The sequence below is a fragment of the Scatophagus argus genome, chromosome 2, assembly GCF_020382885.2.
Source record: "Scatophagus argus isolate fScaArg1 chromosome 2, fScaArg1.pri, whole genome shotgun sequence".
NCBI lineage: Eukaryota > Metazoa > Chordata > Actinopteri > Scatophagidae > Scatophagus > Scatophagus argus.
Window position 1 is genome coordinate 24,127,711 of NC_058494.1, and position 23,127 is coordinate 24,150,837.

The 23,127-nt window shown below is 41.4% G+C and overlaps 2 protein-coding genes and 1 long non-coding RNA gene across 8 annotated transcripts in view; 2 read left to right on the plus strand and 1 right to left on the minus strand.

Annotated features, from left to right (window-relative positions):
• LOC124050408 overlaps positions 1-6,637 on the minus strand; it is a 32,970-nt gene extending 26,333 nt beyond the window's left edge. The window contains exon 1 of the long non-coding RNA XR_006841613.1: positions 6,596-6,637. This is a non-coding gene — a long non-coding RNA (uncharacterized LOC124050408). The remainder of the gene's footprint in view (positions 1-6,595) is intronic.
• Positions 2,734-9,684, plus strand: LOC124050235 (beta-1,3-galactosyltransferase 2-like). 2 transcript variants are annotated; one of them, XM_046372562.1, is made up of 2 exons: positions 2,734-2,851; positions 8,139-9,684. In XM_046372562.1, the coding sequence occupies exon 2, from the start codon at positions 8,287-8,289 to the stop codon at positions 9,433-9,435; it is 1,149 nt and encodes a 382-aa protein (XP_046228518.1). In that variant the 5' UTR covers positions 2,734-2,851; positions 8,139-8,286; the 3' UTR covers positions 9,436-9,684. The 2 variants fall into 2 exon arrangements, with proteins under 2 accessions (XP_046228518.1, XP_046228509.1); XM_046372553.1 differs by lacking the exon at positions 2,734-2,851 and adding an exon at positions 4,222-4,410.
• A 3,253-nt stretch (positions 9,685-12,937) lies between these two features.
• LOC124050271 (beta-1,3-galactosyltransferase 2-like) lies at positions 12,938-18,224 on the plus strand. Of its 5 annotated transcripts, none has more exons than XM_046372622.1 (2): positions 12,938-13,186; positions 15,441-18,224. In XM_046372622.1, the coding sequence occupies exons 1-2, from the start codon at positions 13,087-13,089 to the stop codon at positions 16,484-16,486; spliced, it is 1,146 nt and encodes a 381-aa protein (XP_046228578.1). In that variant the 5' UTR covers positions 12,938-13,086; the 3' UTR covers positions 16,487-18,224. The 5 variants fall into 5 exon arrangements, with proteins under 5 accessions (XP_046228578.1, XP_046228614.1, XP_046228605.1 ...); XM_046372658.1 differs by having other exon boundaries at positions 12,939-13,089; XM_046372649.1 differs by having other exon boundaries at positions 12,946-13,239.
• Positions 18,225-23,127: the final 4,903 nt, after the last annotated feature.

Consider the following 23,127-nt stretch of genomic DNA (forward strand, 5'->3'; position numbering starts at 1 on the left):
TCCCATTATCCTGTTACCAATCAAACTCATTTGGATTTAAATTTTCAAAACTCATGAGTTGACTTTGAACTAATTATTCAACCTAAGTGCCATTGCTTAATGTGTAGAATTTCAAAGCAGAATAATATACATTTACAACAAAGGCTGGATTTGCAATCCTTTGGTCAGAGCCAGGCTAGCTGTTCCCCCTGTTTCCAGTCTTCATGGTAAGCTAAGCTAACCTAGGCCAAGTGATTGCTGATTGTAGCCTCATATTTACAGTACAGTACTTGAAAGTGATATCAATATTCCCATCTAAGATTTGGTGAGAAAGCAAATAATTTCACAGAACTGCTTTAATGGAGTTGACATTCAGCAACTAAAAAGCAACCAGCTAAGGACTTAGATTTATGGTGTGGCTGATGTAGACATCTGCCTGGTTTAACATCTTCTAATTTGTTAAATGTTTGCAGAGCTTCTGTTTGTCCTGTTGTGGTTACATGAAGTCATGAGAGTCATAGTTATAATGCGTTATAAGTTTTCTTTCAGCTCATGAAATAGAGATTGATTTGCAGGATTATGCAAAAGTAAACCAGCCTCACCATCACAATTCTCATCACAGGCTAATGGTAAACCGGGAGATTTTTGTTAATAAGCGCACACATTTCTTGTTTGTCACCAAAACTCATTGTGTATCACTAAGGTCTAACAGACAGGCTGATGCATGTGCTTCCTATTGCACAAACATGAGATACAAATGGAATACCTGCTCCTAAAAATGATGTTACACGGTACCTTTAAAGCTGCGATTACCAAATTTTACTTGGCATTCATTAACTTGGATGCATTATTTTTTTCTCCCAGTCATGAGCTGAGCTTTGTTCGCCACACGAAGAGGTCAAGATGATTAAACATTAATGTGTGAGATGGGAAAGATTTTTAAAATGTAACTGAATTGAACAATAATTCAAGAAGCGGAGGGGGGGAGGGGGGGGCACACCGCTTCTGGCAGTGAGTTGAAAGGACTATGATGGAGATTATGATGGAGCTGCAAAGATTACAATTTAGTAGATTATTAGTCCAGAGTACTAGACTACTTAGTCTACTGGCCATTCTAACTCCTGCAAATTATGCCCCAGACCTTACCATTGCTTTTTTTCTGTCCTGCCTGCTTTTTGCCTCATCATGCAAATAGATTTTACATGAACCACAAGATTACAAAGCATGCAAAAATTTTGTACACAAAAATACTGCTGTTAGCACTGCAGCTGGTAGAGACAGCTTGTGCACAAGAGTATTTGTATTTACTTTTCATACCTGGGAGCATAAATTGTGTAGATTTATGAGAACAGCAAATGTGTAATAAAGCCACAAAGACATGCACTATATAAACAAAAGTATCCAGACACACATTGATTATGGGGCTGTTCTTCAGTGTTTGGGCTCGATCCCTGACTTCCACTGAAGGGAAGTCTTAATGCTTCAGCATACCAAGACATTTTGGACAATGCTATGCTTCCAACTTTGTGGCAACAGTTTGTTGAAGGCCCTTTTCTATTCCAGCATGACTGTGCCCCAGTGCACAAAGCAAAGCTCCATAAAGACATGGTTGGATGAGTTTGGTGTGGAAGAACTTGACTGGCCCACACAGAGTCCTGACCTCAACCCCATCCAACACCTTTGTGATGAACTGGAATGGAGATTGTGAGCCAGGCCTTTTGGTCCAACATCAGTGTGTGACCTCACAAATGCTCTACTGCATGAATGGGCACAAATTCCCACAGAAACACTCCAAAAGCTCTTGGAAAGCCTTCACAGAAGAGTGGAAGCTGTTAGAGCAGCATTTATTATTATTATTTAGAATGCAAGTCCTTGTTGGTGTAATGGTCAGGTGGCCCAATACTTTTGTCTATATAGTGTAACTGTCTAATTTTGGCAGTACGGGCTAAACTTTGTACCTTGTGCAAACCTTGTGCCATGACCTTGTATTGTAATGAAGACTTCTTTATCTTTATCTTTAGTCAGACAGGGTGAACAGGTTAAGGCTTGGTTCGGTGTTGTTGGCACATGCACCTCACTTCATCAACACCGCAGAGCCTCGGTTTGCGATGTTTCCAGTCAAGATGCTTTCTATTTGTCTTCAGTAAGTTAACAAGAACTTGTCAGGATAATTTAGCTGTCTTAAGAAGTTCAGAGTTTTCTTTACCAGGGTGTGATGACCGTGGCAGGTAATGTTGATTTCCTGGAACCAAAGACTGTACACTAGTGCCACCTCAGCTCTACTGATGTTGACTAAAGGATGTGTCATTACGTCCTTTTTTCTAAAATCAACAATTTGCTCCTTGGGTTTATTGTCATTATCAACCTCACTGGTGATTGATAAGATAGTTGTTAACAACCGGCCAGTGACGGTGGTGTGACCTCTCCAAGTCCAGGATTGCAGTCATGGGTGTTTAAAGGGAACAGGAAGGAGGCCGAGCACATAGCCCTGAGGGGCTCTGGTGTGACTCTCATTCCCAATTGTCTGGGTTCTGTATGTGAGGGAAAACCTTACTTTCCAGGGTTGAGTATCTCACTCTGTAACTGGATATCGGACTTCCGCATCGTATTGAATGCTCAGTTGAAGTCAGTAAACAGCATTCTGGCTGGTTGGGATGTTTGTTTTTTTTGATGTGCTGGAGAACCAGTTTCTCAAAGCACTTCATTAGAATGTGGGTGAAATTAACAGGGTGGTGCTCTTTTATAGTGTCCAATCCAGGTGATGATGATTGCCTTGAGGCAGGTGGGACAGCCTCCTGTGAGAGTGATATTATTTATATTTATATTAAAAATGCCAGCTGGACGATGGTGTTTCATCATTGGTGTTCAGCGGGTGAGTAAATAACACAGCAATTTAAACTTATTTTTCTTACTTACTTTTCTGTTTGGGGGTTGTTTGGGTGTTCAAAGCTTCCCTTTGTGCTCAGCAAAAGTAGGCTAAGCTAAACCAACTCCATCAGCACAAACATGAGAGTTCATGTCACTCTCAGCAACGACGTGAATCAGCCTGTTGGCCAAAGATTTTCCTCCGTAGACACGATCTCACACTTTGGCAGAGAAGCTAAAACTGACTTCTTATTTAACTTTGTCACACATAATCTCTCTGTGCACCTGCTCGTTCTCAGGCCGGTCTGAAGCAGAAAATGTACTTAATGATAAGGCGTTTCTTCTCTTTTAGGAATATTTGGTGACCCAATAAAAGGTACCAGTTGTGTAAAACTAAGAACTCTCTCTCTCTCAGACAGATAGATAAATTGATTGAAATTATCTCAAGCTTTACCACTAGCAAAGTGATGTGCACATTAATGCATCACATCTGTAATATCTTTGCAAAATTAGTACTTTATACTTTGACTGAGTCTGACCTTGGAGTATTTTTACACTGTTGCATATTAATACTTTTTACTTACTTACTTATTAATACTTTTTTTCCTGTTAAAGGTTTTTTTTTCCTGTTAAAGGTTTTTCTGGGAGTTTTTCCTGAGTCGATGTGAGGGTTGAAGGGCAGAGGATGTTGCTGATGTTATGTTAAGCCCTTTGAGACAAACTGCTTGTAAAAATGGGCTGTACAAATAAAGTTCTCTTGTCTTGTCTTGTCTTTAAATTAAACTAAAGATTAGGATATTGATTTTGCCACTCAAAGGCCCACGACCGCATCTTTACGTTTACTTTTAAACAAATGAAATGCCATAAAGATTTTACAATGTACATCGTCAGAATGTCCTTCTGCTTAATCGCTGTGGTGAAGCCTCTTTCACACACACACACACACACACACATACCCAACATACCAGAAAGACCGCATGACCCCATGCAATAAATTTCCAGATTACAGTTTAATTATGGTAGAAGGATGGTCTGGTTTTAATTCCGGGGAAAACCTAATGATGGTTTTCTTTGTGACCGTCACATAGTCTTAGCGTGTGTGTGTGTGTGTGTGTGTGTGTGTGTGTGTGTGTGTGTGTGTGTGTGTGTGTGTGTGAGTGTGTGTGTGTGTGTGTGTGTGTGTGTGTGTGAGTGTGTGTGTGTGTGTGTGTGTGTGTAAAACCAGCACCTGAAACCCCTCCTACCCACGACAAATCTGTAAAGTTGAAGTTGACCCAAGGTGTGAAACTACATGACACAATCTCCCTCCCTCCTTCCCTCCATAAGTCTCTCTCTCTCTCTCTCTTTCCTCTCTTCTTTCTTTCTTTCTTCTTTCTCCTCCCTCACTCCTCCCTCTCTCTCATCCAAGTTTTTTTTGACCGTAAATAGCTCGTCCTCCCCGTATAATCAAACTCATGGCTGTAGCTCAGCTTGTAAGACAGGGAAGAAGATAGGAGATCTGGAGGGAGGGGTCCCGGCAGACATGGGTGATCGAGAGCCTGGCTCAGGTGGGAACGAACTGAAAAGGTGAGGACTTTAATCACTTCACTCTCACTTCTCTAGAAAGCGGATCTTCAGTGCAGCGCAGATGAGCGCGACGCAACTCGTTATCTTTTTTTTAACAACCTATTTTAGGCGCCCTAAACATATTGGAGGGAGGTCTCATATATCAGTGTCCCAACGTTAGCACTTATTTTAAGAACTGATGAACTTTATCTCGATGAAATGAACGACTTTTCCAGCTGTTTGAGCGGAGCAAAACGCATTTTAATTTAAGCGTTGAGATGAAATGCGGATAAACAAGGATTTCCAGGGATTTCCAGTACTAACAAGCACATAAGTTACTTGTTAATTTATTGTTAATATTGTTATTGTTATTACTATCATTATTATTATTATTTTTGCGTTAGTATTATTGTTATTATTATGTTTTTTAAGCCTTTCATCCGGTGTGCACACTTCACACGCACAAGCGCACACCGGATCATTCGACATCTTTTGGAAACTTTGGAAACGTGACAAAAACAAACAAAAAAACTAATAATAAATGACGACCCTTAAATCACAACCAAACAAACGTTCCTTTTTCATTTAGTGACCAACAACAAACTGGTATTTCCACACCTCTCCCTACCTGTGACGAGATAATCCGCTGCTTCGCCTCCGAGTCTGAATGAAAGAGAAACTATCCTTCTCACTCATCAGATGATCAGTCGTGCAAATCGCTGCTAAGTTTTCTGGTTCCCCCACTTTTTTACTTGTTAATTCTCTTCGGTTTGAGTGAGTCATGTTAAGGTGTGTTTTAGTTTGGTGACACCATAAAATTATGTTTACGAGTGACAAGAGCAATCAGGGATATTGTAACTAAATGATATTCTCGCTGTTAAACTCGTGGATTGGGATCATTTGATGTTTAGCTCGTTGCGTTTACTCTAACACATGACGACATTTTGACCACCAGGCTTTGAAACGAAGACACAAGAATAAATAGATGAAAACACAAATCCGCACTGTGAATTAAAACTGTTATTCTAAGTCCACATTTAGTTTTATTTCTCATTTTCCTTAGCCGTAACGCAGCTCTCTCTCGTGTCACAGCTGGAAGTCCAGTGAATATTTTCTCAAAGAACAAAACAAGCTCAATCAAAATGACGCAATTTTCCCCACAAATCAAAAACTGTTTACATTTGCAATAGCCAGTCAAATTATATAGCAAGAAAATGTTTTAACGGGTGAAACACACACTCTAAAACAATGTTTAAACCTGATGTCAAAATAAATGAGTTCACTAACAACAGCCCCAATAAGGGATGACTCCCTCTGTTTTATTTCCTCTCTGGGACAGGAAGTGAGACCCAGTCTGTTGTCTGACATGCTGATTATCATTCAGTTCGCATGGAATCAATTTCATGTGGACGTTTAGGTTTTCCAAGTTCAGCTTAATAAACGCTTTCACACGAACAGCGCCGTTGCTCCGCACACGCACATTACGCACAGCGCGTGGGGCGCCAAGTGCCAGCGGGGGCACCACAAATCAGACTCGTGAAAAAATCATCACAATAGCCCAGGTACTAGTAACAATATGGCACCACAAAGCATTTGTGCTTAGGGCACCCAAATGGCTAGCAACGGCGCTGCACACGGACGCCTGGCAACGCCGTTACAGCCTAATGAGCATGCGCAAAGTGAGCGCACCCACACCAAAACTGCTTTAGATATCAGGATCCCACTGTTGTCATTTATGTGCCGACAACTAATTTAACTGTATCTTGACGAAATGACTGAGCAGACTGATGGTGTTGGGCAAAGGTTGTTTTCGGTTTTTGATGAGTAAAGTCCGGGCAACATAAAACACTAAACTGCCCAAAGCCTCACGCATCCCTCCACCGTAATCAGTATGTGTCATGCCAAGCTTGCTGCGTGTGCCAGACATTTACTGATTCCCTTATCTCAGCTTGTTCGAGTCACATCGGGGTGTGCTGTAACACGGTTGAGCCAAACAAGCTACAGTGAATGTGTTTTTGCACCCTGTGTCACATTTGTTTCACTCGTGGAATTTAACGCCACATTCTCCCCCGACCCGTCTGCCACGCTCGCACATGGCGCAGGCCTGCTTCACTCTTTGTAACGCCCAACGCACCCTACATCAAGAGGCCGTATATTTCAGACAACAACCAGGTGCCCCCGTAGCAGCCCCCATCATGACACTCACCCGTCAGCGTCTCCTCGCGTCAGCTCTCCGTCTCAGACGAGCGTCTCCGACGGGATCGCGACGCGTCTTTGGGCCTTTTCTCTTCTTCTTCTCTGCTTCACCCCAGCAGGCTTTGAGGCCTCTGACTGCTTTCTCGGGTTGGCTGCAGGTGTCCAGGCGCGATCTCTCGCAGGATTTTAGTGTCTGTTAGTGGGGCTGTGTGATGAACATCCCCTCAGTTGTCTTTTCATGCAGCCTTTTCCTTCTTCTACAATTTTATTTTGATAAAATTACAACAACAACAACACCCACCGATCAGCCACAACATTAACGTCACTGACAGGCGAAGTGAAAAACATTAATCATCTGTTTACAATGCAATGCTCTACCGGGCTCCTGGCGGTCATGTGGATGTTCTTTGACACACACCACCCACCTAAACACTGGAGACCAAATACATATTAAGTAGGTGGTTTTAATTTTGTGGCTGATCGGTGTAGCTCTGTAAAGACTTTGAAGAGAAACCATCCTCAAAATCCCACGAGGTTCTTTTCTTCTAAATTTCCATGTGTCGGATCAGTAAAAGTTGTCTTTTGGACATTAAACTACAGTTATCTGTAAATGTCCAGGTGACATCTTCACATGTCTTGTTTAGTCTTACCAACAGTCCCAGATCCACAATGTTAAATTCACTGTTATGTTAGGACCAAGACAAGCAGCAAGTTTTCCCATAATATCTGACTGTTTCTGGCTTGAAAAGCAACAGAAATCATTAACTGGTTGTCAAAATAGTTACTGATTAACACAGAATGTTTTCTGCGGATTTACTTATCCGGGCTGCCATAATATCTCAAATGTTTTACTCACTTTAATGAAGGTTTAGGATCACCAAAGTATGTGCTGTTCATCTGTATCATGTAGGAAAAATGGACAAAAATGAAATCAAAATGAATATTAGAGCCATATTCTCATATCAACGTAACAGAAGCAGAACAACATGACTGGGTCTGTAACCTTACAATGAGAAATGCTTAACTGTCAATCAGAAACTCTGACTGATTGACCCACAGGCCTGATGGATCCAATCAGTTATTTATGACTCAAAGTTAATTCCTAATTTCAAGGTAATGGGATCCGGTGATGGAGAAAAGAAATATTTTCTCACCTACCTCTAATTTCAGATATATCTGTCCAGGTTTGTCTGTCTCGGAGTTTGAAAACGTGCTAGAAACATTTTAGAGAATTCAACAGTAACATTCAAATATATCATTTTTTCAATGCTGGCAGCACCCAAAAACCATTTCTCACGGTCAACATTTCCATTCTGTGATTATGGTGAACTGACCCTTTACGAATAAAGTCAAATGTTATATTCGTAACTGTTCCCTTGCCATTTTCAGATGTGTTCTCAAAATGTTAACCTCTTGTTTTACTTTACTTGGTGTCAAGATTAAAGCTGAATTTGTATTAGTTGCCAGGCATCTTTTTGCAAAATTATACTTCCTGTTTCCATCCCTTAGTATGTCATCATCAGTTTTCTGCCTTTCTTGTCTGTCCTTTTCAGACACCTTGCCAAGAGCCAGTGCAGTCAGAAGAGGCCTTTGTTGTACTCCTGCTTCCATTTCCTGCTCTTGCTTTGTCTGGTGCTCTTCCTCGTGAGTTACACTCTCTCCAGCAGATCTCTGGGATGGTGGGAGAAGTTTCCACTCCATATGCACTACCAGAGGATTTTTAATTGGTCCCATCCTGTTATCCTAACTACTAATGTCAATCCAAGACACAGATTTAAATTAAATGAAATACGTGAAACCACAGCAAGCCCTACCATACCACCTACTGTACCACCTACTGTACCACCTACTATACCACCTACCATACCACCCACTTTACCAGCTACTGTACCAGCTACTGTACCACCTACTGTACCACCCACCATACCACCCACTTTACCAGCTACTGTACCACCTACTGTACCACCCACCATACCACCCACTTTACCAGCTACTGTACCACCTACAGGTGTTCAGTACCACCAAGCCTACCCTCGCAACTACCACTTTATTATGGATAACACAGAGGTGTGCAAGACCAAGACCCCTTTCCTGGTCCTGATGGTTCCAGTGGCACCAAATAACGTGGTAGCTCGGGACGCCATCCGGCAGACATGGGGCAACGAGAGCCTGGTTCAGGGTGAGGTGGTGCTCACACTCTTCATGTTGGGCGCCTCTGGAGGAGCTGATGCCGAGCAGCTAAAGGAGAAAGTCAAACAGGAGAATCTGCAGCACCACGACCTGATTCAGAGTGACTTCATGGACACTTACCTCAATCTGACCATCAAGACCATGGTGATTATGGAGTGGCTGGCTACACGCTGCTCTACAGCAGCATACGCCATGAAGATTGACTCAGACATGTTCCTAAACATTGACAACTTGGTGATCATGCTAAAGAAGCCAGGCATTCCCAAGCAGAATTACCTGACAGGGATGCTTATGTGGAACAGGCCGGTCGTGCGTTCAAAGAACTCCAAGTGGTACGTCTCTGAGGAGTTGTATCCAGAATCCACATACCCGACCTACACTCTGGGCATGGGATATGTCTTCTCCAACGATCTTCCAGTTAAATTTGTGGAGGCTTCGAAATCAATCAAACCCTTTAACATAGAGGATGCTTACATTGGAATGTGCATGAAAAACCTGGGGCTTTCTCCCACATCGCCGCCAAATCCCTCTCAGTTCAAGGCTTATAATGTAAAATATAATCGTTGTGAATACTCCAAGATCATCACCTACATTCTTGGGAGTTCAAAAGAGTTGGTGAACTACTGGACAGACTTGAAAAAGCCTGAACCACCGTGTTAGGACAACGATGCACTGATAAATCACATGGGTGGATTTGGAGGTTAATTTATCTATAGATTTCAGGCTCATTTCAGAAATGACAACTGAGATTATGGTATTGAAATGGTAAAATGGTGAAAAGAAGCCTTTATTTAAAATTTTGTGTATTTAAAAAAGTGAAGGGTGTGTGTGTTTTTTTGTTGTTGTAGCTTCTGATATGTGAAGTGGAAATATGCGTGAGTGGAAGTAAAGGTACCCTGTGGATTTAAATGCACCTTTGGAATTAATTTCTACAACATGTCAGGAAAACTTTTTATAACAGTCACAGAAAACCTCAGTTTTTACTATCTTCACTATATTGTCTTTGATTTTTATAATCCCTTTTTTTCTCCATTCAGTGCATTTAATTCTTATAGCAAGTAGCCAGAAAAGGTTGTGAGAATTTTCATTAACTGGAATAGCAATACAATCATGCAGCATAATGTCTCACACAACTGACTTTTCTATCGACAAGATTCCCATTGTGGGGTGGAGAAACCCTTTGAGGTTCCTTCAAAGAAATCTCTTAAAATATGCCAAACTCTACATTAAGTTATTAAAATTATTCTACACTAGCAGTTACTCCTCGTTAACAACTCTACAGAGAGGAGGCTTGCACGCTCAAAAATGTCCTGGTTATGATCAGGTTTTATATGATATCCCAGTTATGTGTTGTGCTTGTAAACACCATACCCTGGTTTCAGAAATCTCGACCTTTGGCACCGTATCCAGTTTTCAGAACATTCTCTCTCTCTGTTGGTACAGGAACGACATGTTTAGGAATCAGGAAACAACTGCACAGTGACTGCAGGAACACGAGTAACAAGGTTTCTCACGTTTCATGTAAATGTAAAGTTGATCAAAAATAGGACAAGTCTTAAAACCAGTACACTTATGTGTATGCAAACACACTCATGATGCCACGTTATATAGACAAAAGTACCGGGACACCTTACCATTACAATAACAGGGATTTTAATGACATTGCATTGCAAATACATAAACAGCTTTGCAGCTGTAACAGTTTCCACTCTTCTGGGAAAGGCTTTCCACAATATTTTCTGTGGGAACTTTTACAAATTCATGCAGTAGAGCATCTGTGAGGTCAGGCACTGACAAAAGGGTCTGGCTCACAATCTCTGTTCCAGTTCATCCCGAGGGTCTTTGATGGGGCTGAGGCCAGGGGGTCAGGACTCTGTGTGAGCCAGTCAAGTTCTTCCATGCCAAACTCATTTGCTTTGTGCACTGGGGCACAGTCATGCTGGAATAGAAAAGGGCCTTCAACAAACTGTTGCCACAAAGTTGGAAGCATAGCATTGTCCAAAATGTCTTGGTATGCTGAAGCATTAAGATTTCCCTTCAGTGGAAGTCAGGGGCCGAGCCCAAACCCTGAGAACCAATACCAAACCTGAAGTTATAAGGAAATGTGTCCCAATATTTTTGACTATATAGTGAAACATCCATCCAGTCATCCTAGGAAGGGATCTTTTTACAACATGAAGAGGAGGAACAAATAGGACAAACAAAGACAACTTGTTCAACTTGTATTTTCAGATTTAGTTTTATATCAAGCAGATTGCTATGTGAAGAACATGTGAATACATGTTTTGACTTTCGGATTGACTGCTCAGTCTTCTTCACACACAAACACACACACACACACACAAACAAAAACATGGGATGGGAGAAATAGCAGAGGGGACAACAAATTAATATTTAAGTGCTACAATTTTGTCCAAAATGTAGGTCCTATTGAGCAGAAATGTTTGGACACTTTGAGCTGGCATTAGTTGGTTCACCGCTCTGTTTTTCTTAAAAACTGTAAAACTTACTGAACCGATCTTCTCCCACATTCTACCCTCATGTAAACTATTGCAATTAACAGGAAATAGAGAACCTTTAAATATCAGTTTCTCACATATGGAGCCAGTACACAAAGTCACAGAATTTTGACTCGATAGCTGATAACTTTTTGACACATATTTGAAATCTGCTTTTACATGCCAAGGTCACATGGCGGTGATGCCACCTGTGATTCCTTGTGCTGGTGACCCCCAGGCCTGCATGTTTTAGGTGTTTCCCTCATCTGACACAATTGACTGCAGTGAATGGGTCATTTTTAGTTTTCTCCACAGTTTGAGGAAGAGCTGATCATTTGAATCAGTTGACTTGAAGCAAGAGCCAGGACTGAGAAACACTGAATTAGAAAGACCAGTTCAAAGGAAAAAAAAGTTAAATAATTACAGTCTGGGCTGTTCTGCTGACAGATTGTCATGTATTCGTCATGACCATGTGTGAAGGCACCTCATTTTGCCCACTGAAGCACTTCTCTCTGACAATGTGGTGGAAAAGCTTGCAAACTCAAGACCCGGGTGCTGCAGAAAGAGCTTCTTATATCTACTCAGACAGTGTGCTGTGTGAATAAATGACACGACTTAAGGTTTTCATGATAATTTTGGTCAGTTCTGATATGCTGCTCCTCCGTTTCTCATTTTTCCTTCTTCTCTTCCTCCTTCTAAAAATGCCTGGACCAAAGTCACTTCTGAACTGCTGGTATGACTGAGCCTGTTTTTACACTGCATCTATTAAATGATTACATCAGTATTTCAGAAGGAACAAGTTACAGCCAACTTGTTAACTTCATCCTTTTCACCATTGCAGGATATAATTCACATTTAGTTAACAGATATTGTAAGCTATCTGTTGAAGTAGAGGGATAAGTCACAAATTGTTTAATGCAACAATGCTGCTGGCAGTATGATAGCATTCACTTGCAAATGTGGTTCATATGGCAAAATCCAGTTTTAAGAATGTTGTGGGAATGTTGTTATAATAAGTTCTGCTGCTTTCGTCAGGTTTATCTCATAATCAAGGCGTGCTGTTTCACAGACGGGATATAAAGTTGCATTCAAGGTGTGTCTTGTGTCTTGGTTGGTGATGCTCAAATTACACTGCCTTTTGTGGATAATGTTGCCTCTGTACCTTGCTGTCTGACACCAAAAACCACACCAGGTATCAAACAGCTGGGTGTGAGGTGGACAGAAAAAAACAGATTCTGTTGCAAATAAGACGCTGCATTTCACATCTATTCATTTATATTACCAAGAATCCTTGGTCCAGTCCCTAATCCTAATTTTATTTGTTGTTTTTGTTTTTTTTTATTTGATCAATGTTAACATAGCAAAGTGTTGCAACATTTATTGACCTAAGAGGAGATCCATTACGGACATCCACAGTGTGACCATTCAGAACGCTAATTTAAGATAGCACAAATTGTCTTAACTCTACTCAAAAGTCTAATTTCAGTAGAGGCATAGAGACATCAAACGGCTAACAACGCACTTAAAAACACTACACTGAATACATTAGTGGCAGTAGGCTGAACTCATTGTGACTGTGATTTCGTTTCATCAGTGAATGGGTCAGTTGATTGGTGTAAGGGGCCGACATGTGCTTTACAATCTGAGTACTTGAATTTTCCATCAGCGTTTCAGCGACCTGCACAGGAAGTCCGAAAAACACAACATAAGGACTGAGCCTGTTACAGTCCCTGGAACGGCAACAGGGAAGTGAGGAGCTGGTGGGCGGCGTCCCAAGGTGGAGGTGAACGCTATCAATGGCCGCCGACGCTGGATGGTAGGGTCCGTGCGGGATCACCAGAACTGTGTTACTGTGCTCACCGGTCACCTGGGAGTTTTACTGCACGAGGAAAGCGGGAGCAGAGACGGGAAGTGTGGGTTTATTTTGAAAAGGGACAGAAACAAGTAGGCTGAAAGGTACGTTCAGGTAACGACTAAAGTGTTAGTACACATTAGCTCGCGATCAGGTAGCTTCACCTGCACAAACTTGCGAGTTGAAAGTCACGACTTTATTTAAACCAGCGGAGGCGTTTCGTCTTCAAAGATTAACTTGCGACATGGGCGTATGAAGCATTAAAAATGTAGGAGGGACGATCTAATGGCGATCTGGGTGGGAAGGTGGGACGGTTTTACCGGAAAATTTGCAAAAGAGTCGTTTCCGGTGTTCTGGTGCCTCTCAACAGGTGGTTTGATCACTTACTGAAACCAGTCTGTACAAGTCTGAGAATTTTGGGTGGGCCAAGATTTTATAATTTAATGCGGGGGGAAAAAATTCTCAAAAAATGATTTGATGGTTAATTCCGAGCCGTCGTATAACAGGAGTTGAGAACTTGATCTTTTTGTGCCTGCTTCACGTTTAAATTTCTGTTAATGTAATGTTATCAGATCAATTGAGTAAAGTGACCTATGCATAATTACACAGACATTTACTGCTACAATTTTGCCACCTTTTTACGAATAATTGTAGTCTTGAGTAAGTGTGTGAGCAAAACCCATCAAGTTAACTGGATAACATCATAACATACTACTGACACGTATATGTTTTTTGCTTAAAACACAAATACAATGCAAATAAATCCAACACATGGAGCCTCCATAAATCTTGAATGCAACATAATAACAATAATCACCACCAATGAGTCATGGGAGCCGACATCTTGGAACTTTTCTCCATTGTTTCTTTATCTTCTTCTCTCTTAATCTCACAGTGAGCTTGTATGTAATTTTGCCAGTGTATTCCTCATTTTGTACTGAGCTGAATGTAACTGCTCGGACCTGAGTATCAGCGCTGAGTACTCGTATTCTTACTCATTTTCAACTGTTGTGTCTAATCTTTAAGCGTCTTGACTGCATGCTGTCAGTGGAGTAGGAGGGAGCTTTCGCAGTTAAAACCACGTCATAGTATAAATAGAATGTTTCTGCCTTTATTTCCTGTTCACGGCTAGAGGCTTTGTGGTGCCGAAGCCCCTCTACTGAAGCTTGTTTTGGAATAATGTCACATCATCTTAGGTCTTTGTATAGTTCCCATGGGTCTCTTCTTGCGTGTGGTGTGGAAGATTTGTGGTGAGTACGAAATTAGAAAGTGGAAGTTTGCACTAAAAGGTTTTCAGCAACAACACAGAGCTGCAACTTCCTTAACATAGCACAGCACGGAAACACTTTTCTCTCTCGTGACTTTGGCCTCCGTTTTGCATAGCAGTGATTCCCACAGTACTGAAACATAGTTGAGGGGTTCTCGTTCTCAGGATGTAAAGTGAAACCAGGGAAGCGGTACGGTGTGTCTTTATCCCCCTCTGTCTGTTTTATATTTAGTTAAAAGCAGTTTTTCCCATTTGGTGTGGTGTGTCGCATGACTTAAGCGAACTGATGTGAGCTTAGTAAGATCCAATTGAAACGTCTTATGTAAAACCTTAAGTCAGTACTGTTGCATTGTGTGGACTGGAGGAATTATATGTGATTTTGAGTCACCATAAGCTGACATGAGTGAGCTTAGTGGCTGCATAGAAACCATTTTATGCTCATGTCATTATCCACCTGTTGACCATTTGCACTGTTTACCTCACCTACTTGCACTACACTTCCACCCTGCACTACCTCACCTTTGGACTACCTCCAGAACCATATTTATTTTATTTTACTTATCTTAATTTATTTTGTTTTACCTTATTGTATTTTATTCTCCTATTATATGTTACTCTTTCTTATGTTCTATGTTTGCACCAATCACCAAGTCAAATTCCTAGTAATGTGAAAGCTCTTCACTTACAATGGCAATAAAGACGATTCTGATTCTGATTCTGATTCTGATTTAAGTGTTGCCTGGTGTTCAGTGGACGTATGATGGATGGATGGGGTGGGGGGCCAGGGGGTCTGCATCTGGATCTGTGCTGAAGGTTACTATCTGAACAGGAAATCATTTCAGTGAAAACACTGAAATCAAATGATAAGATTCATTAGACTTACTCGGTGGTTGCAGGATAGAACTGCAAATCAAACCTCAGTACTTTGTTGGTGGCTAAAAAACACTTTTTGACTACATATAGATAAGCAGATATAGTTTTGTTTGTGTTATTTTTGCTGTAAAGTGCTGCTATCATGTGATAATGTCAGTCTCTTTTCTTTGTGTAGTTTTAATGGAGAAGAGGACACACTTGCAGTACATCTTCACCTGCATCCTCGGAGCAGCGGCAATCATCTTCCTTGTATATGTCAACTTTGAGACGAAGTCAATGACCTGGGACGCTTCGGGTTACAGGAGAACACCGCGGCCACCGCCACCACGACCATCGCCATCACCACCGAGACCAATAGAACCACTGTGGGAGGATCCTGGGCCATATCACGTGGCCTATCCACGAAACTACAAATTCATCATGGAAGACACGCCAACGTGTAACAATACAAGTCCTTTCCTGGTCCTGATGGTTCCGGTTGCACCCGCTAACAGGAAAGCTCGGGACGCCATCAGAAAGACATGGGGAAGTGAGAAGATGGTTCTGGATCAGCTAGTCGAGACTCTATTTGTAGTGGGCCTACCTGGAGGAGCTGATGCAGGGGAACAGCAGGAGAAGCTCAAACAGGAGAACCTGCACCACCACGACTTGATCCAAAGTAACTTCCAGGACAGCTACCACAATCTGACCATCAAGACTATGATTATACTGGAATGGCTGGCTGTGCGCTGCCTCAAGGCTTCCTACGTCATGAAGATTGACTCGGATATGTTTCTCCACGTCAGTAATTTGGTTAAACTGTTGCTGGATCCCAACACACCCAAACAAAACTACATGACAGGTTTGGTGTGGTGGCACAGCCCGGTTTTAAGAAACCCATTCAGCAAGTTCTACATGCCAAGAGATGTTGTAGCCGAGGAAGAGTACCCCCCATACCCCCTGGGCATGTCCTACGTCATATCCTACGACCTGTCTGTGAAGATCCTGGTGGTTTCTTCTCAGATCAAACCTTTATATATTGAAGACGTCTACCTGGGTATGTGCCTGAAACGCCTGGGCGTTTCCCCCACTGACCCTCCTGAGGACACTATGTTTATTGTCGAACCTGAACATCCTCTGAGTGACTGCAGCCTGTCAAAAGTGATCGCAGCGACTACAACGAGTTCCCCACTGATGGTGAGTTACTGGCAGAGGAGCAGACATCCAGAAGCTAAATGCTGAACTTCATCAGGTTTAACACATCTGAATTTAGAACTTCTTTGGTGATGGGGTGGCTGTTTGTTTGTAGAAGTGTTACTGTGGCAACTTGAATGTGACAAATATTAAAATTAAGCATATTTATTATGGGTTTGCAGACAACTTGGAAGCACTTTCTTGGCTGGACAGAAAAATGTCTTTTTGTGAACTGTATTGGCTCTCTCAGAGATAAGATCTGCTGAACATTAAATTATAATAATAAACATAACGGCTCGTGATTTAATAATAATAATAATAAAAAATCTGCATTTCAAGTTAAATGTTTTTAAGTTTACTCCATTTTGTCAGGTCTGAAATATATTTCAAATCTCATTTTTTGAAATGCTGATCAAAATAAAACAATCCAGTGGACCAAAAGCGTAACAATATAAGTCTACGAGAATGTTTTGTTTTGACCTGGTATTGTATTACCTTAAAGGAGCAGTTTACCCAAAAATGAATATTCAGTCATTCTTTATTTAAAGTCTAAAAAAACAACTGTACAGCTCGTGTGACGTAATCCAAGTGAGAGGTGTTTCGTCGGCAAAGAAACATCCGACGTTCCATTGGCCTGGTGGTGAGTAGATGATGACTCATTTTTGAGTGAACTGTTCCTTTAATGATTAATATGAATTTGAACATATGCGTAATAGGTCAAGAAAATTAAAACATCATTGCTCACAAAACAAATAGCTTTTCTCATTTCCTAAGCACCTCTTAAGTCACGCAAACCCGTGAAGCTCGTGTCAGCTACAATCTGATGACGAACGTTGTGGCGCATTTTCGTTTCTCTTTGATCTGCTGTTGTTTGGGTCGTACATACTTCAAAACTGGATTTAAACACTGACCCAAAGGACCTGGGCCTCGGGGCTTCAGGGCTGGAAGGTTAAAGTTACAACTCTTGATAGTGTTATTAATATTTGTGACTGTTTTTTGTGTGTGGGTGATGATTGCTTTCTTTGTATGTATTGTCTTGTTGTGAAAGTGTAAAAGTATATTTTGTTCTCAAAAAAAAAAAAAAAAATTCAGTTCAATGCAGCTGTGGTTGAATGGTCATTTTTACATAAGACACATTCCTACCCGAGTGAAATGACTCTGATTGGCTGAAGTGGCAGCCATGATGAGGAAAGATGCTTCAGTGCCTCCTCTCTTATCTCCTTCAGTGAAGGGTACACTGAACTGTGACGTTATCATGTAAAGATAAGATTGTAAAGGACGGATTGTAATTTGTCACCTCAAACTTGTTTGAGTGCTGAAATTAATTTCCTGCTGTGCAGTCTTCACTTGATTTAAAAACCTCTTTGCAGTTGTAGTTGCAGCTGTCATTCCAGCAGGGGGCAGGGTAACATAAGATAAAATCCACTTGGATCAAGTTTATCTCAGGATTTCTCGAGGAACGTTGTGTAGGGATTTCCTTTGAAAATATATCCAGCATCAGGACTTTAGATTCTCTATGAATAATGTGTAAATGCATACTGGCTCGGATATAAACATACCTGTGTTTTGATGAGTTTTTCCTACATTTCAGCAGGATCTTGCCTTGCCTTTTCCCACTGGAAAGATTTTTAAGCACCTACAAAACGATAAAAAAATGTCAACATGGAAATTAATTTTACTGGGAGCACACTGTTACTGGTGAACAAATGACTGAAGTTGAAACTGTTATTCACTGCAAATGTCAAAAGAAAAAAAAGTAAATAAAATACTAAAAGTCAAAAATCAATAAAAGTGTGACCTGTGTTTTGTTTTATCAGAGTGTGTTTATTATTCCTTTGTTTTGACAGCGTGAATATTTAATTAATGTCGAGTAAGTTAATAAGCAGAAAACATGAAAGACTTGTAATGTGATTTGAGCAGATGGACCTGAATACAAACGGTATATTTAGTCACTACAAAATGTACTGCTTTTAAAAAGGGAAAAGAACGAGCTGATTGTCCTCACTCTTGCTTCACTGTGAAGACACTGAAAAGCGAAGAGGACAGTGACTTTACCTTGGCTCACTCTTTCTTCCTCTCTGGCATGAACAGAGTTGTCTTCTTCCATTCATGTTCTCATTCATCTCCAGCTGTCCATGAGCTGTTCTCCCTCTGTCAGATAAGGGAGGATCCGTCCAGTCAAAGGCCCTGCTCTCCCTTTTCCTGCCGATCGTGGCCTACATAAATCACACAGAAGATGAAGACCCGATCCCTGAATCCACATGTTATACAATGTTTTGCTGCCATTTAGAGCATGAATCACTGTTGGCTATCCACTGTGCGAGGCGAATGATTTTACACTTGGCAAACAAATACACTATATGTTTATTCTTTATTATTGAATTCAGGTTTGGTATTGGTCTGCTTTTCAGGGGATCGGGCTCTGCCCCTGACTTCCAGTGAAGGGAAATCTTAATGCTTCAGCACACCAAGACATTTTGGACAATGCTATGCTTCCAACTTTGTGACAACAGTTTGTTGAAGGCCCTTTTCTATTCCAGCATGACTGTGCCCCAGTGCACCAAGCAAAGCTCCATAAAGACATGGTTGGATGAGTTTGGTGTGGAAGAACTTGACTGGCCCACACAGAGTCCTGACCTCAACCCCATCCAACACCTTTGGGATGAACTGGAACGGAGATTGTGAGCCAGGCCTTTTGGTCCAACATCAGTGTGTGACCTCACAAATGCTCTACTGCATGAATGGGCACAAATTCCCACAGAAACACTCCAACATGTTGCGGAAAGCCTTCACAGAAGAGTGGAAGCTGTTAGAGAACTGTTAGAAGCAATTCTATTAAATATCCTAATGGTCGAATGGTCAGGTGCCCCAAAACCTTTGTCCATTTAGCGCATCTTTCTGAAATCCTGTGAATGATGAACAGTGCGCTTCTTGCACAGGTTGGAATTTATTGCTTTGATTTACCCCAACTGTATTCAGCCAGCAGTTCTTAAAATGTACATGTTGAGTATTCTTCACATATTTCCTCCTCTGCTTCCTGTCTGTGCCTGCTAGACAGTTTGTTTGGGTGTGTGTCTGCAGCCTCTGTCTTAGTAGACCCATTTATTGTCTTGCTGTTTCAGGTATAAACACAAAACCCTCACAGAGATTACACAGGTGCTCCAATTTGTACACACACACACACACACCCACAGCTACAGCTACAGAGGAAATTGCTCATCTTCTCCTCTTGCTTTGATGTCCTCAGACGGGATTTAGATGATGGATTCCCGCATTATTTATTGCATGTACTATGTGTGTGAGTGTGTGTGTAGCAGATGAGGTTGGGGCTTTTTGATCCTTATCTTAAAACAAATGCTTTTTTCACTGACTCGGTTGCAGAAAGATGGAAAGTCTGTATTACTGGACTGCGACAGAAGTTAATAAAAACCACGAAAACCACTTTGACACACAAAAAGATCGAAACCAAAACAGCTTCCATGGAATATTATTTGTGAAAAGTTTAGGCAGGAGAAAAAAGTGTTTAAAGTGCACTGAGAAATTAAAACTCAGCTGGAAGACAACACGAATGCTGATAGTGGTGCACTTCAGCCTCTTGTGGTTGAAATTAGTATTACAACAACAGCACGGAAAATGATGCTGACGACTACTACTACTACTACTTGTAGTAGTACTGGCTTCCAGTAAAATTTTGAGTAAGATCCTCCTCCTAACCTACAAAGCCGTGCATGGTCTGGCACCATATGTCACTGATCTCATTGAGCCATATCAGCCCTCTAGGGTGCTGCGTTCCTTAGATTCAGACTTACTGGTAATATCACGAATCTCCAAATGTAAATATGGAGCCAGGACCTTCAGTTATCAAGCTCCTCTTCCGTGGAACCAGTTACCAGCCTCAGTTTGGACGGCAGACACCCTCTCTATGTTTAAGAGTAGACTTAAAACCCTCCTTTTTGACAAAGCCTATAGTTAGACCAACCCCCAGTTATGCTGCTATAGGTTTAGATTGCTGGGGGAGATCCTTAGACACAGAGCTTTCAGAGCAGGGGGACTCACTCATCCTTAGCACTTCTGGAGCATGTTGCTGGATCCAGAATCTCCTACCCCACCCTCCTGAGGCCTGGTACTGCTGCTGGATCCAGAACCCTCTCCATGGCCCTGCCTGGATCCTGCTGCTCCTGCTGTGTACTGTTATCTCTATCCTCCCTGTCTCTCCTCTCTCCCTCTCCTTTCTCTCTCCATCTCCCCCTCTCCCTCCCAGGCCGTCTACACTGAGTCTGGTTCTGGTTCGAAGTTTCTGCCTGTTAAAAGGAAGATTTTCCTCGCCACTGTCGCCAAATGCTTACTCAGTGTGGAGTTTTGCCCTGGGACCTGTTTCTCTCTGATTCTCTTCTCTTTGGTTGTTTGTGTTGTTTACACACATGTAAAGTGTCTTGAGATAACTGTGTTATGAATTGACACTTTAAATAAAATTGAATTGAATTGAATTACTACTACTACTAATAATAATGTTCAACTGCCAAAACGTTCACGAATGAAAAACACCCCCACGTGACAAAGACATTACAATAAAACATTATTAAGACAAGTAGTTTGACGTTGGCACAGGAAGGCTGATGTATGTTCTTGTATTATTATCGTGCCCGAACATTCATTCATTTACTTGTAATCTTGTCCTACAGCTAAACCTTAATTGCCACCCCGGCTGTACAAGTACACACATGTGAAATTCTTTGGCTGGGAGTCTCCAGTACAGAATAGACTAAATAAGTACACATAAGGCATAAAAACATAAAACAAAGTATCCTGACAGACCAGGTGTTGGTGTAACGTAACCCCCTTGTTCCTCTGCCCCCTGCAGACCGGCTGTCCTCTCTGTCACCCTGAGACAACAGAGAGCACTGCAGGGTCATAAACTTCAGCTGGTCCCGTTTTGACCACAGGCAGACACACACACACACACACACACACACACACTTCAAACAGCTATCACTATATGTATCCTGACTAGGACAGGGTTCTTCAACCACATCAGAGTCCAAAAGAATGCAGGCTTCTATGTGAAACCAACACAAGCGCTGATGAGTATTTATGATTCATGTAATAAATGCAGACATCGTGAATTATGTTATATGCATGTCGTATATATTTAAAAGCATTATGCAGTATATATATATGGTGGCAATGTTATAAAAAAAATCTTTTTATGTCTTTTTACAATCCACAATTTGATATTTAGGTCACCTCAGCTCTCTTATCAGCCATGATTCAAAATGTACTTTGAGTTTTTACTTTGGTCCACATCCCATCTGCTAACATGGAGCGGGAGTACCTGTACTGCAGCCAGCCACCAGGGGGCGATCGAGATATTTTGACTTTTTGGAAGTTCTCATGTCAACCTTCTTTACGTCCAGTCAGTGATTCACATGATGTCAGTTTCTGTTGTCCTCAAGTGAGCAATAATAAATAAATGAATAATTTATATGTTATAAAATATTATTATATTATTTCCGCTTTAAATTAATCAAAGATGATTAGCCTATTTCAAGGTAATTTAAATCAACGGATCAAATCAAATCAAATCAAACACACTCACACGCGTGCTTTGTATTGGTCAGTCACCAATAGTCTTAGCTGAAGTGTTGTGGTCAATAGACAGACGGATGGACGGACAGACTAACTTCCAGGATCACACTGATCCGAATGCTAAGATAAACAACTAGCCTGCCGATCGTCTAATGAGAATCTACTTCCATCAAACACAGCCTGAATCCGGTTGTCCACAGGTGTTTTTCAGTCTGTAAAATCTCCACATGTGAAATGAATGTCCACATACATCAGACATAAGTAACACATGTACATATCGCTTACCGGTTTTGTTCTCTCTCGCTCTGTCTCTCTCTCTCTCACCACACACACACACACACACACACACACACACACATGAATAAGCCATTAATGTGAAAGTAAGACAGACTCTGTGGTGATTTAGGGGTAGCAGACAGTGGAGGGGTAGAGGCCAAGCTCTGGGTCTCATACTATCTCTCTCCATTCAGCAGCTCATAAATAATCCCTCAGCCTCTCAGGGAAGATGCAGTTTCAGACGAAGGACGGAGGGAGAAAGACGTGTCATTTGATGAACTGAGAGGAACATCAACACAAGCAGAGAGATGAGAGACGGAAGACAGGTGTGGGAAGAGTGAGAAATTCAGACGGGTTCCAGTTCTGGGTTAAATACTGTTTCCTGTTGGAAAACAATCTGAAAGCAATGAGAAAAATTACACAAGAATGTATATTTGTATTTCTACTTTCAAGAGTTGTACTTGTACTTTAAATGAGTATTTTCTTATCATGCCACTTTCTGTCTCTGCTCTACTATACTTCAGAGGGAAATTTTGAACTTCTCTACAGTTATTTGACAGCTTTAATTAGTTTACAGATCAAGACGGTTGAACAAATCATACATAAAAGAGATTATAAAACATAATGCTCTATTATAAATATATAGACAGCAGAGGCAGGACCAAGTCAAGCCCCAAGTCTTGGAGTTCTTCACCAAAGCAAGTTTAACCGTGTTGAATAGCTGACAGCTTTGGACACTGCTGTTTTTTTTCTCATTACATTTCGTCAAATTCCTCCTAACCACAAGGACCCCTGCCACTCAGGTTCTCACGATCCCTGTCGGAGAG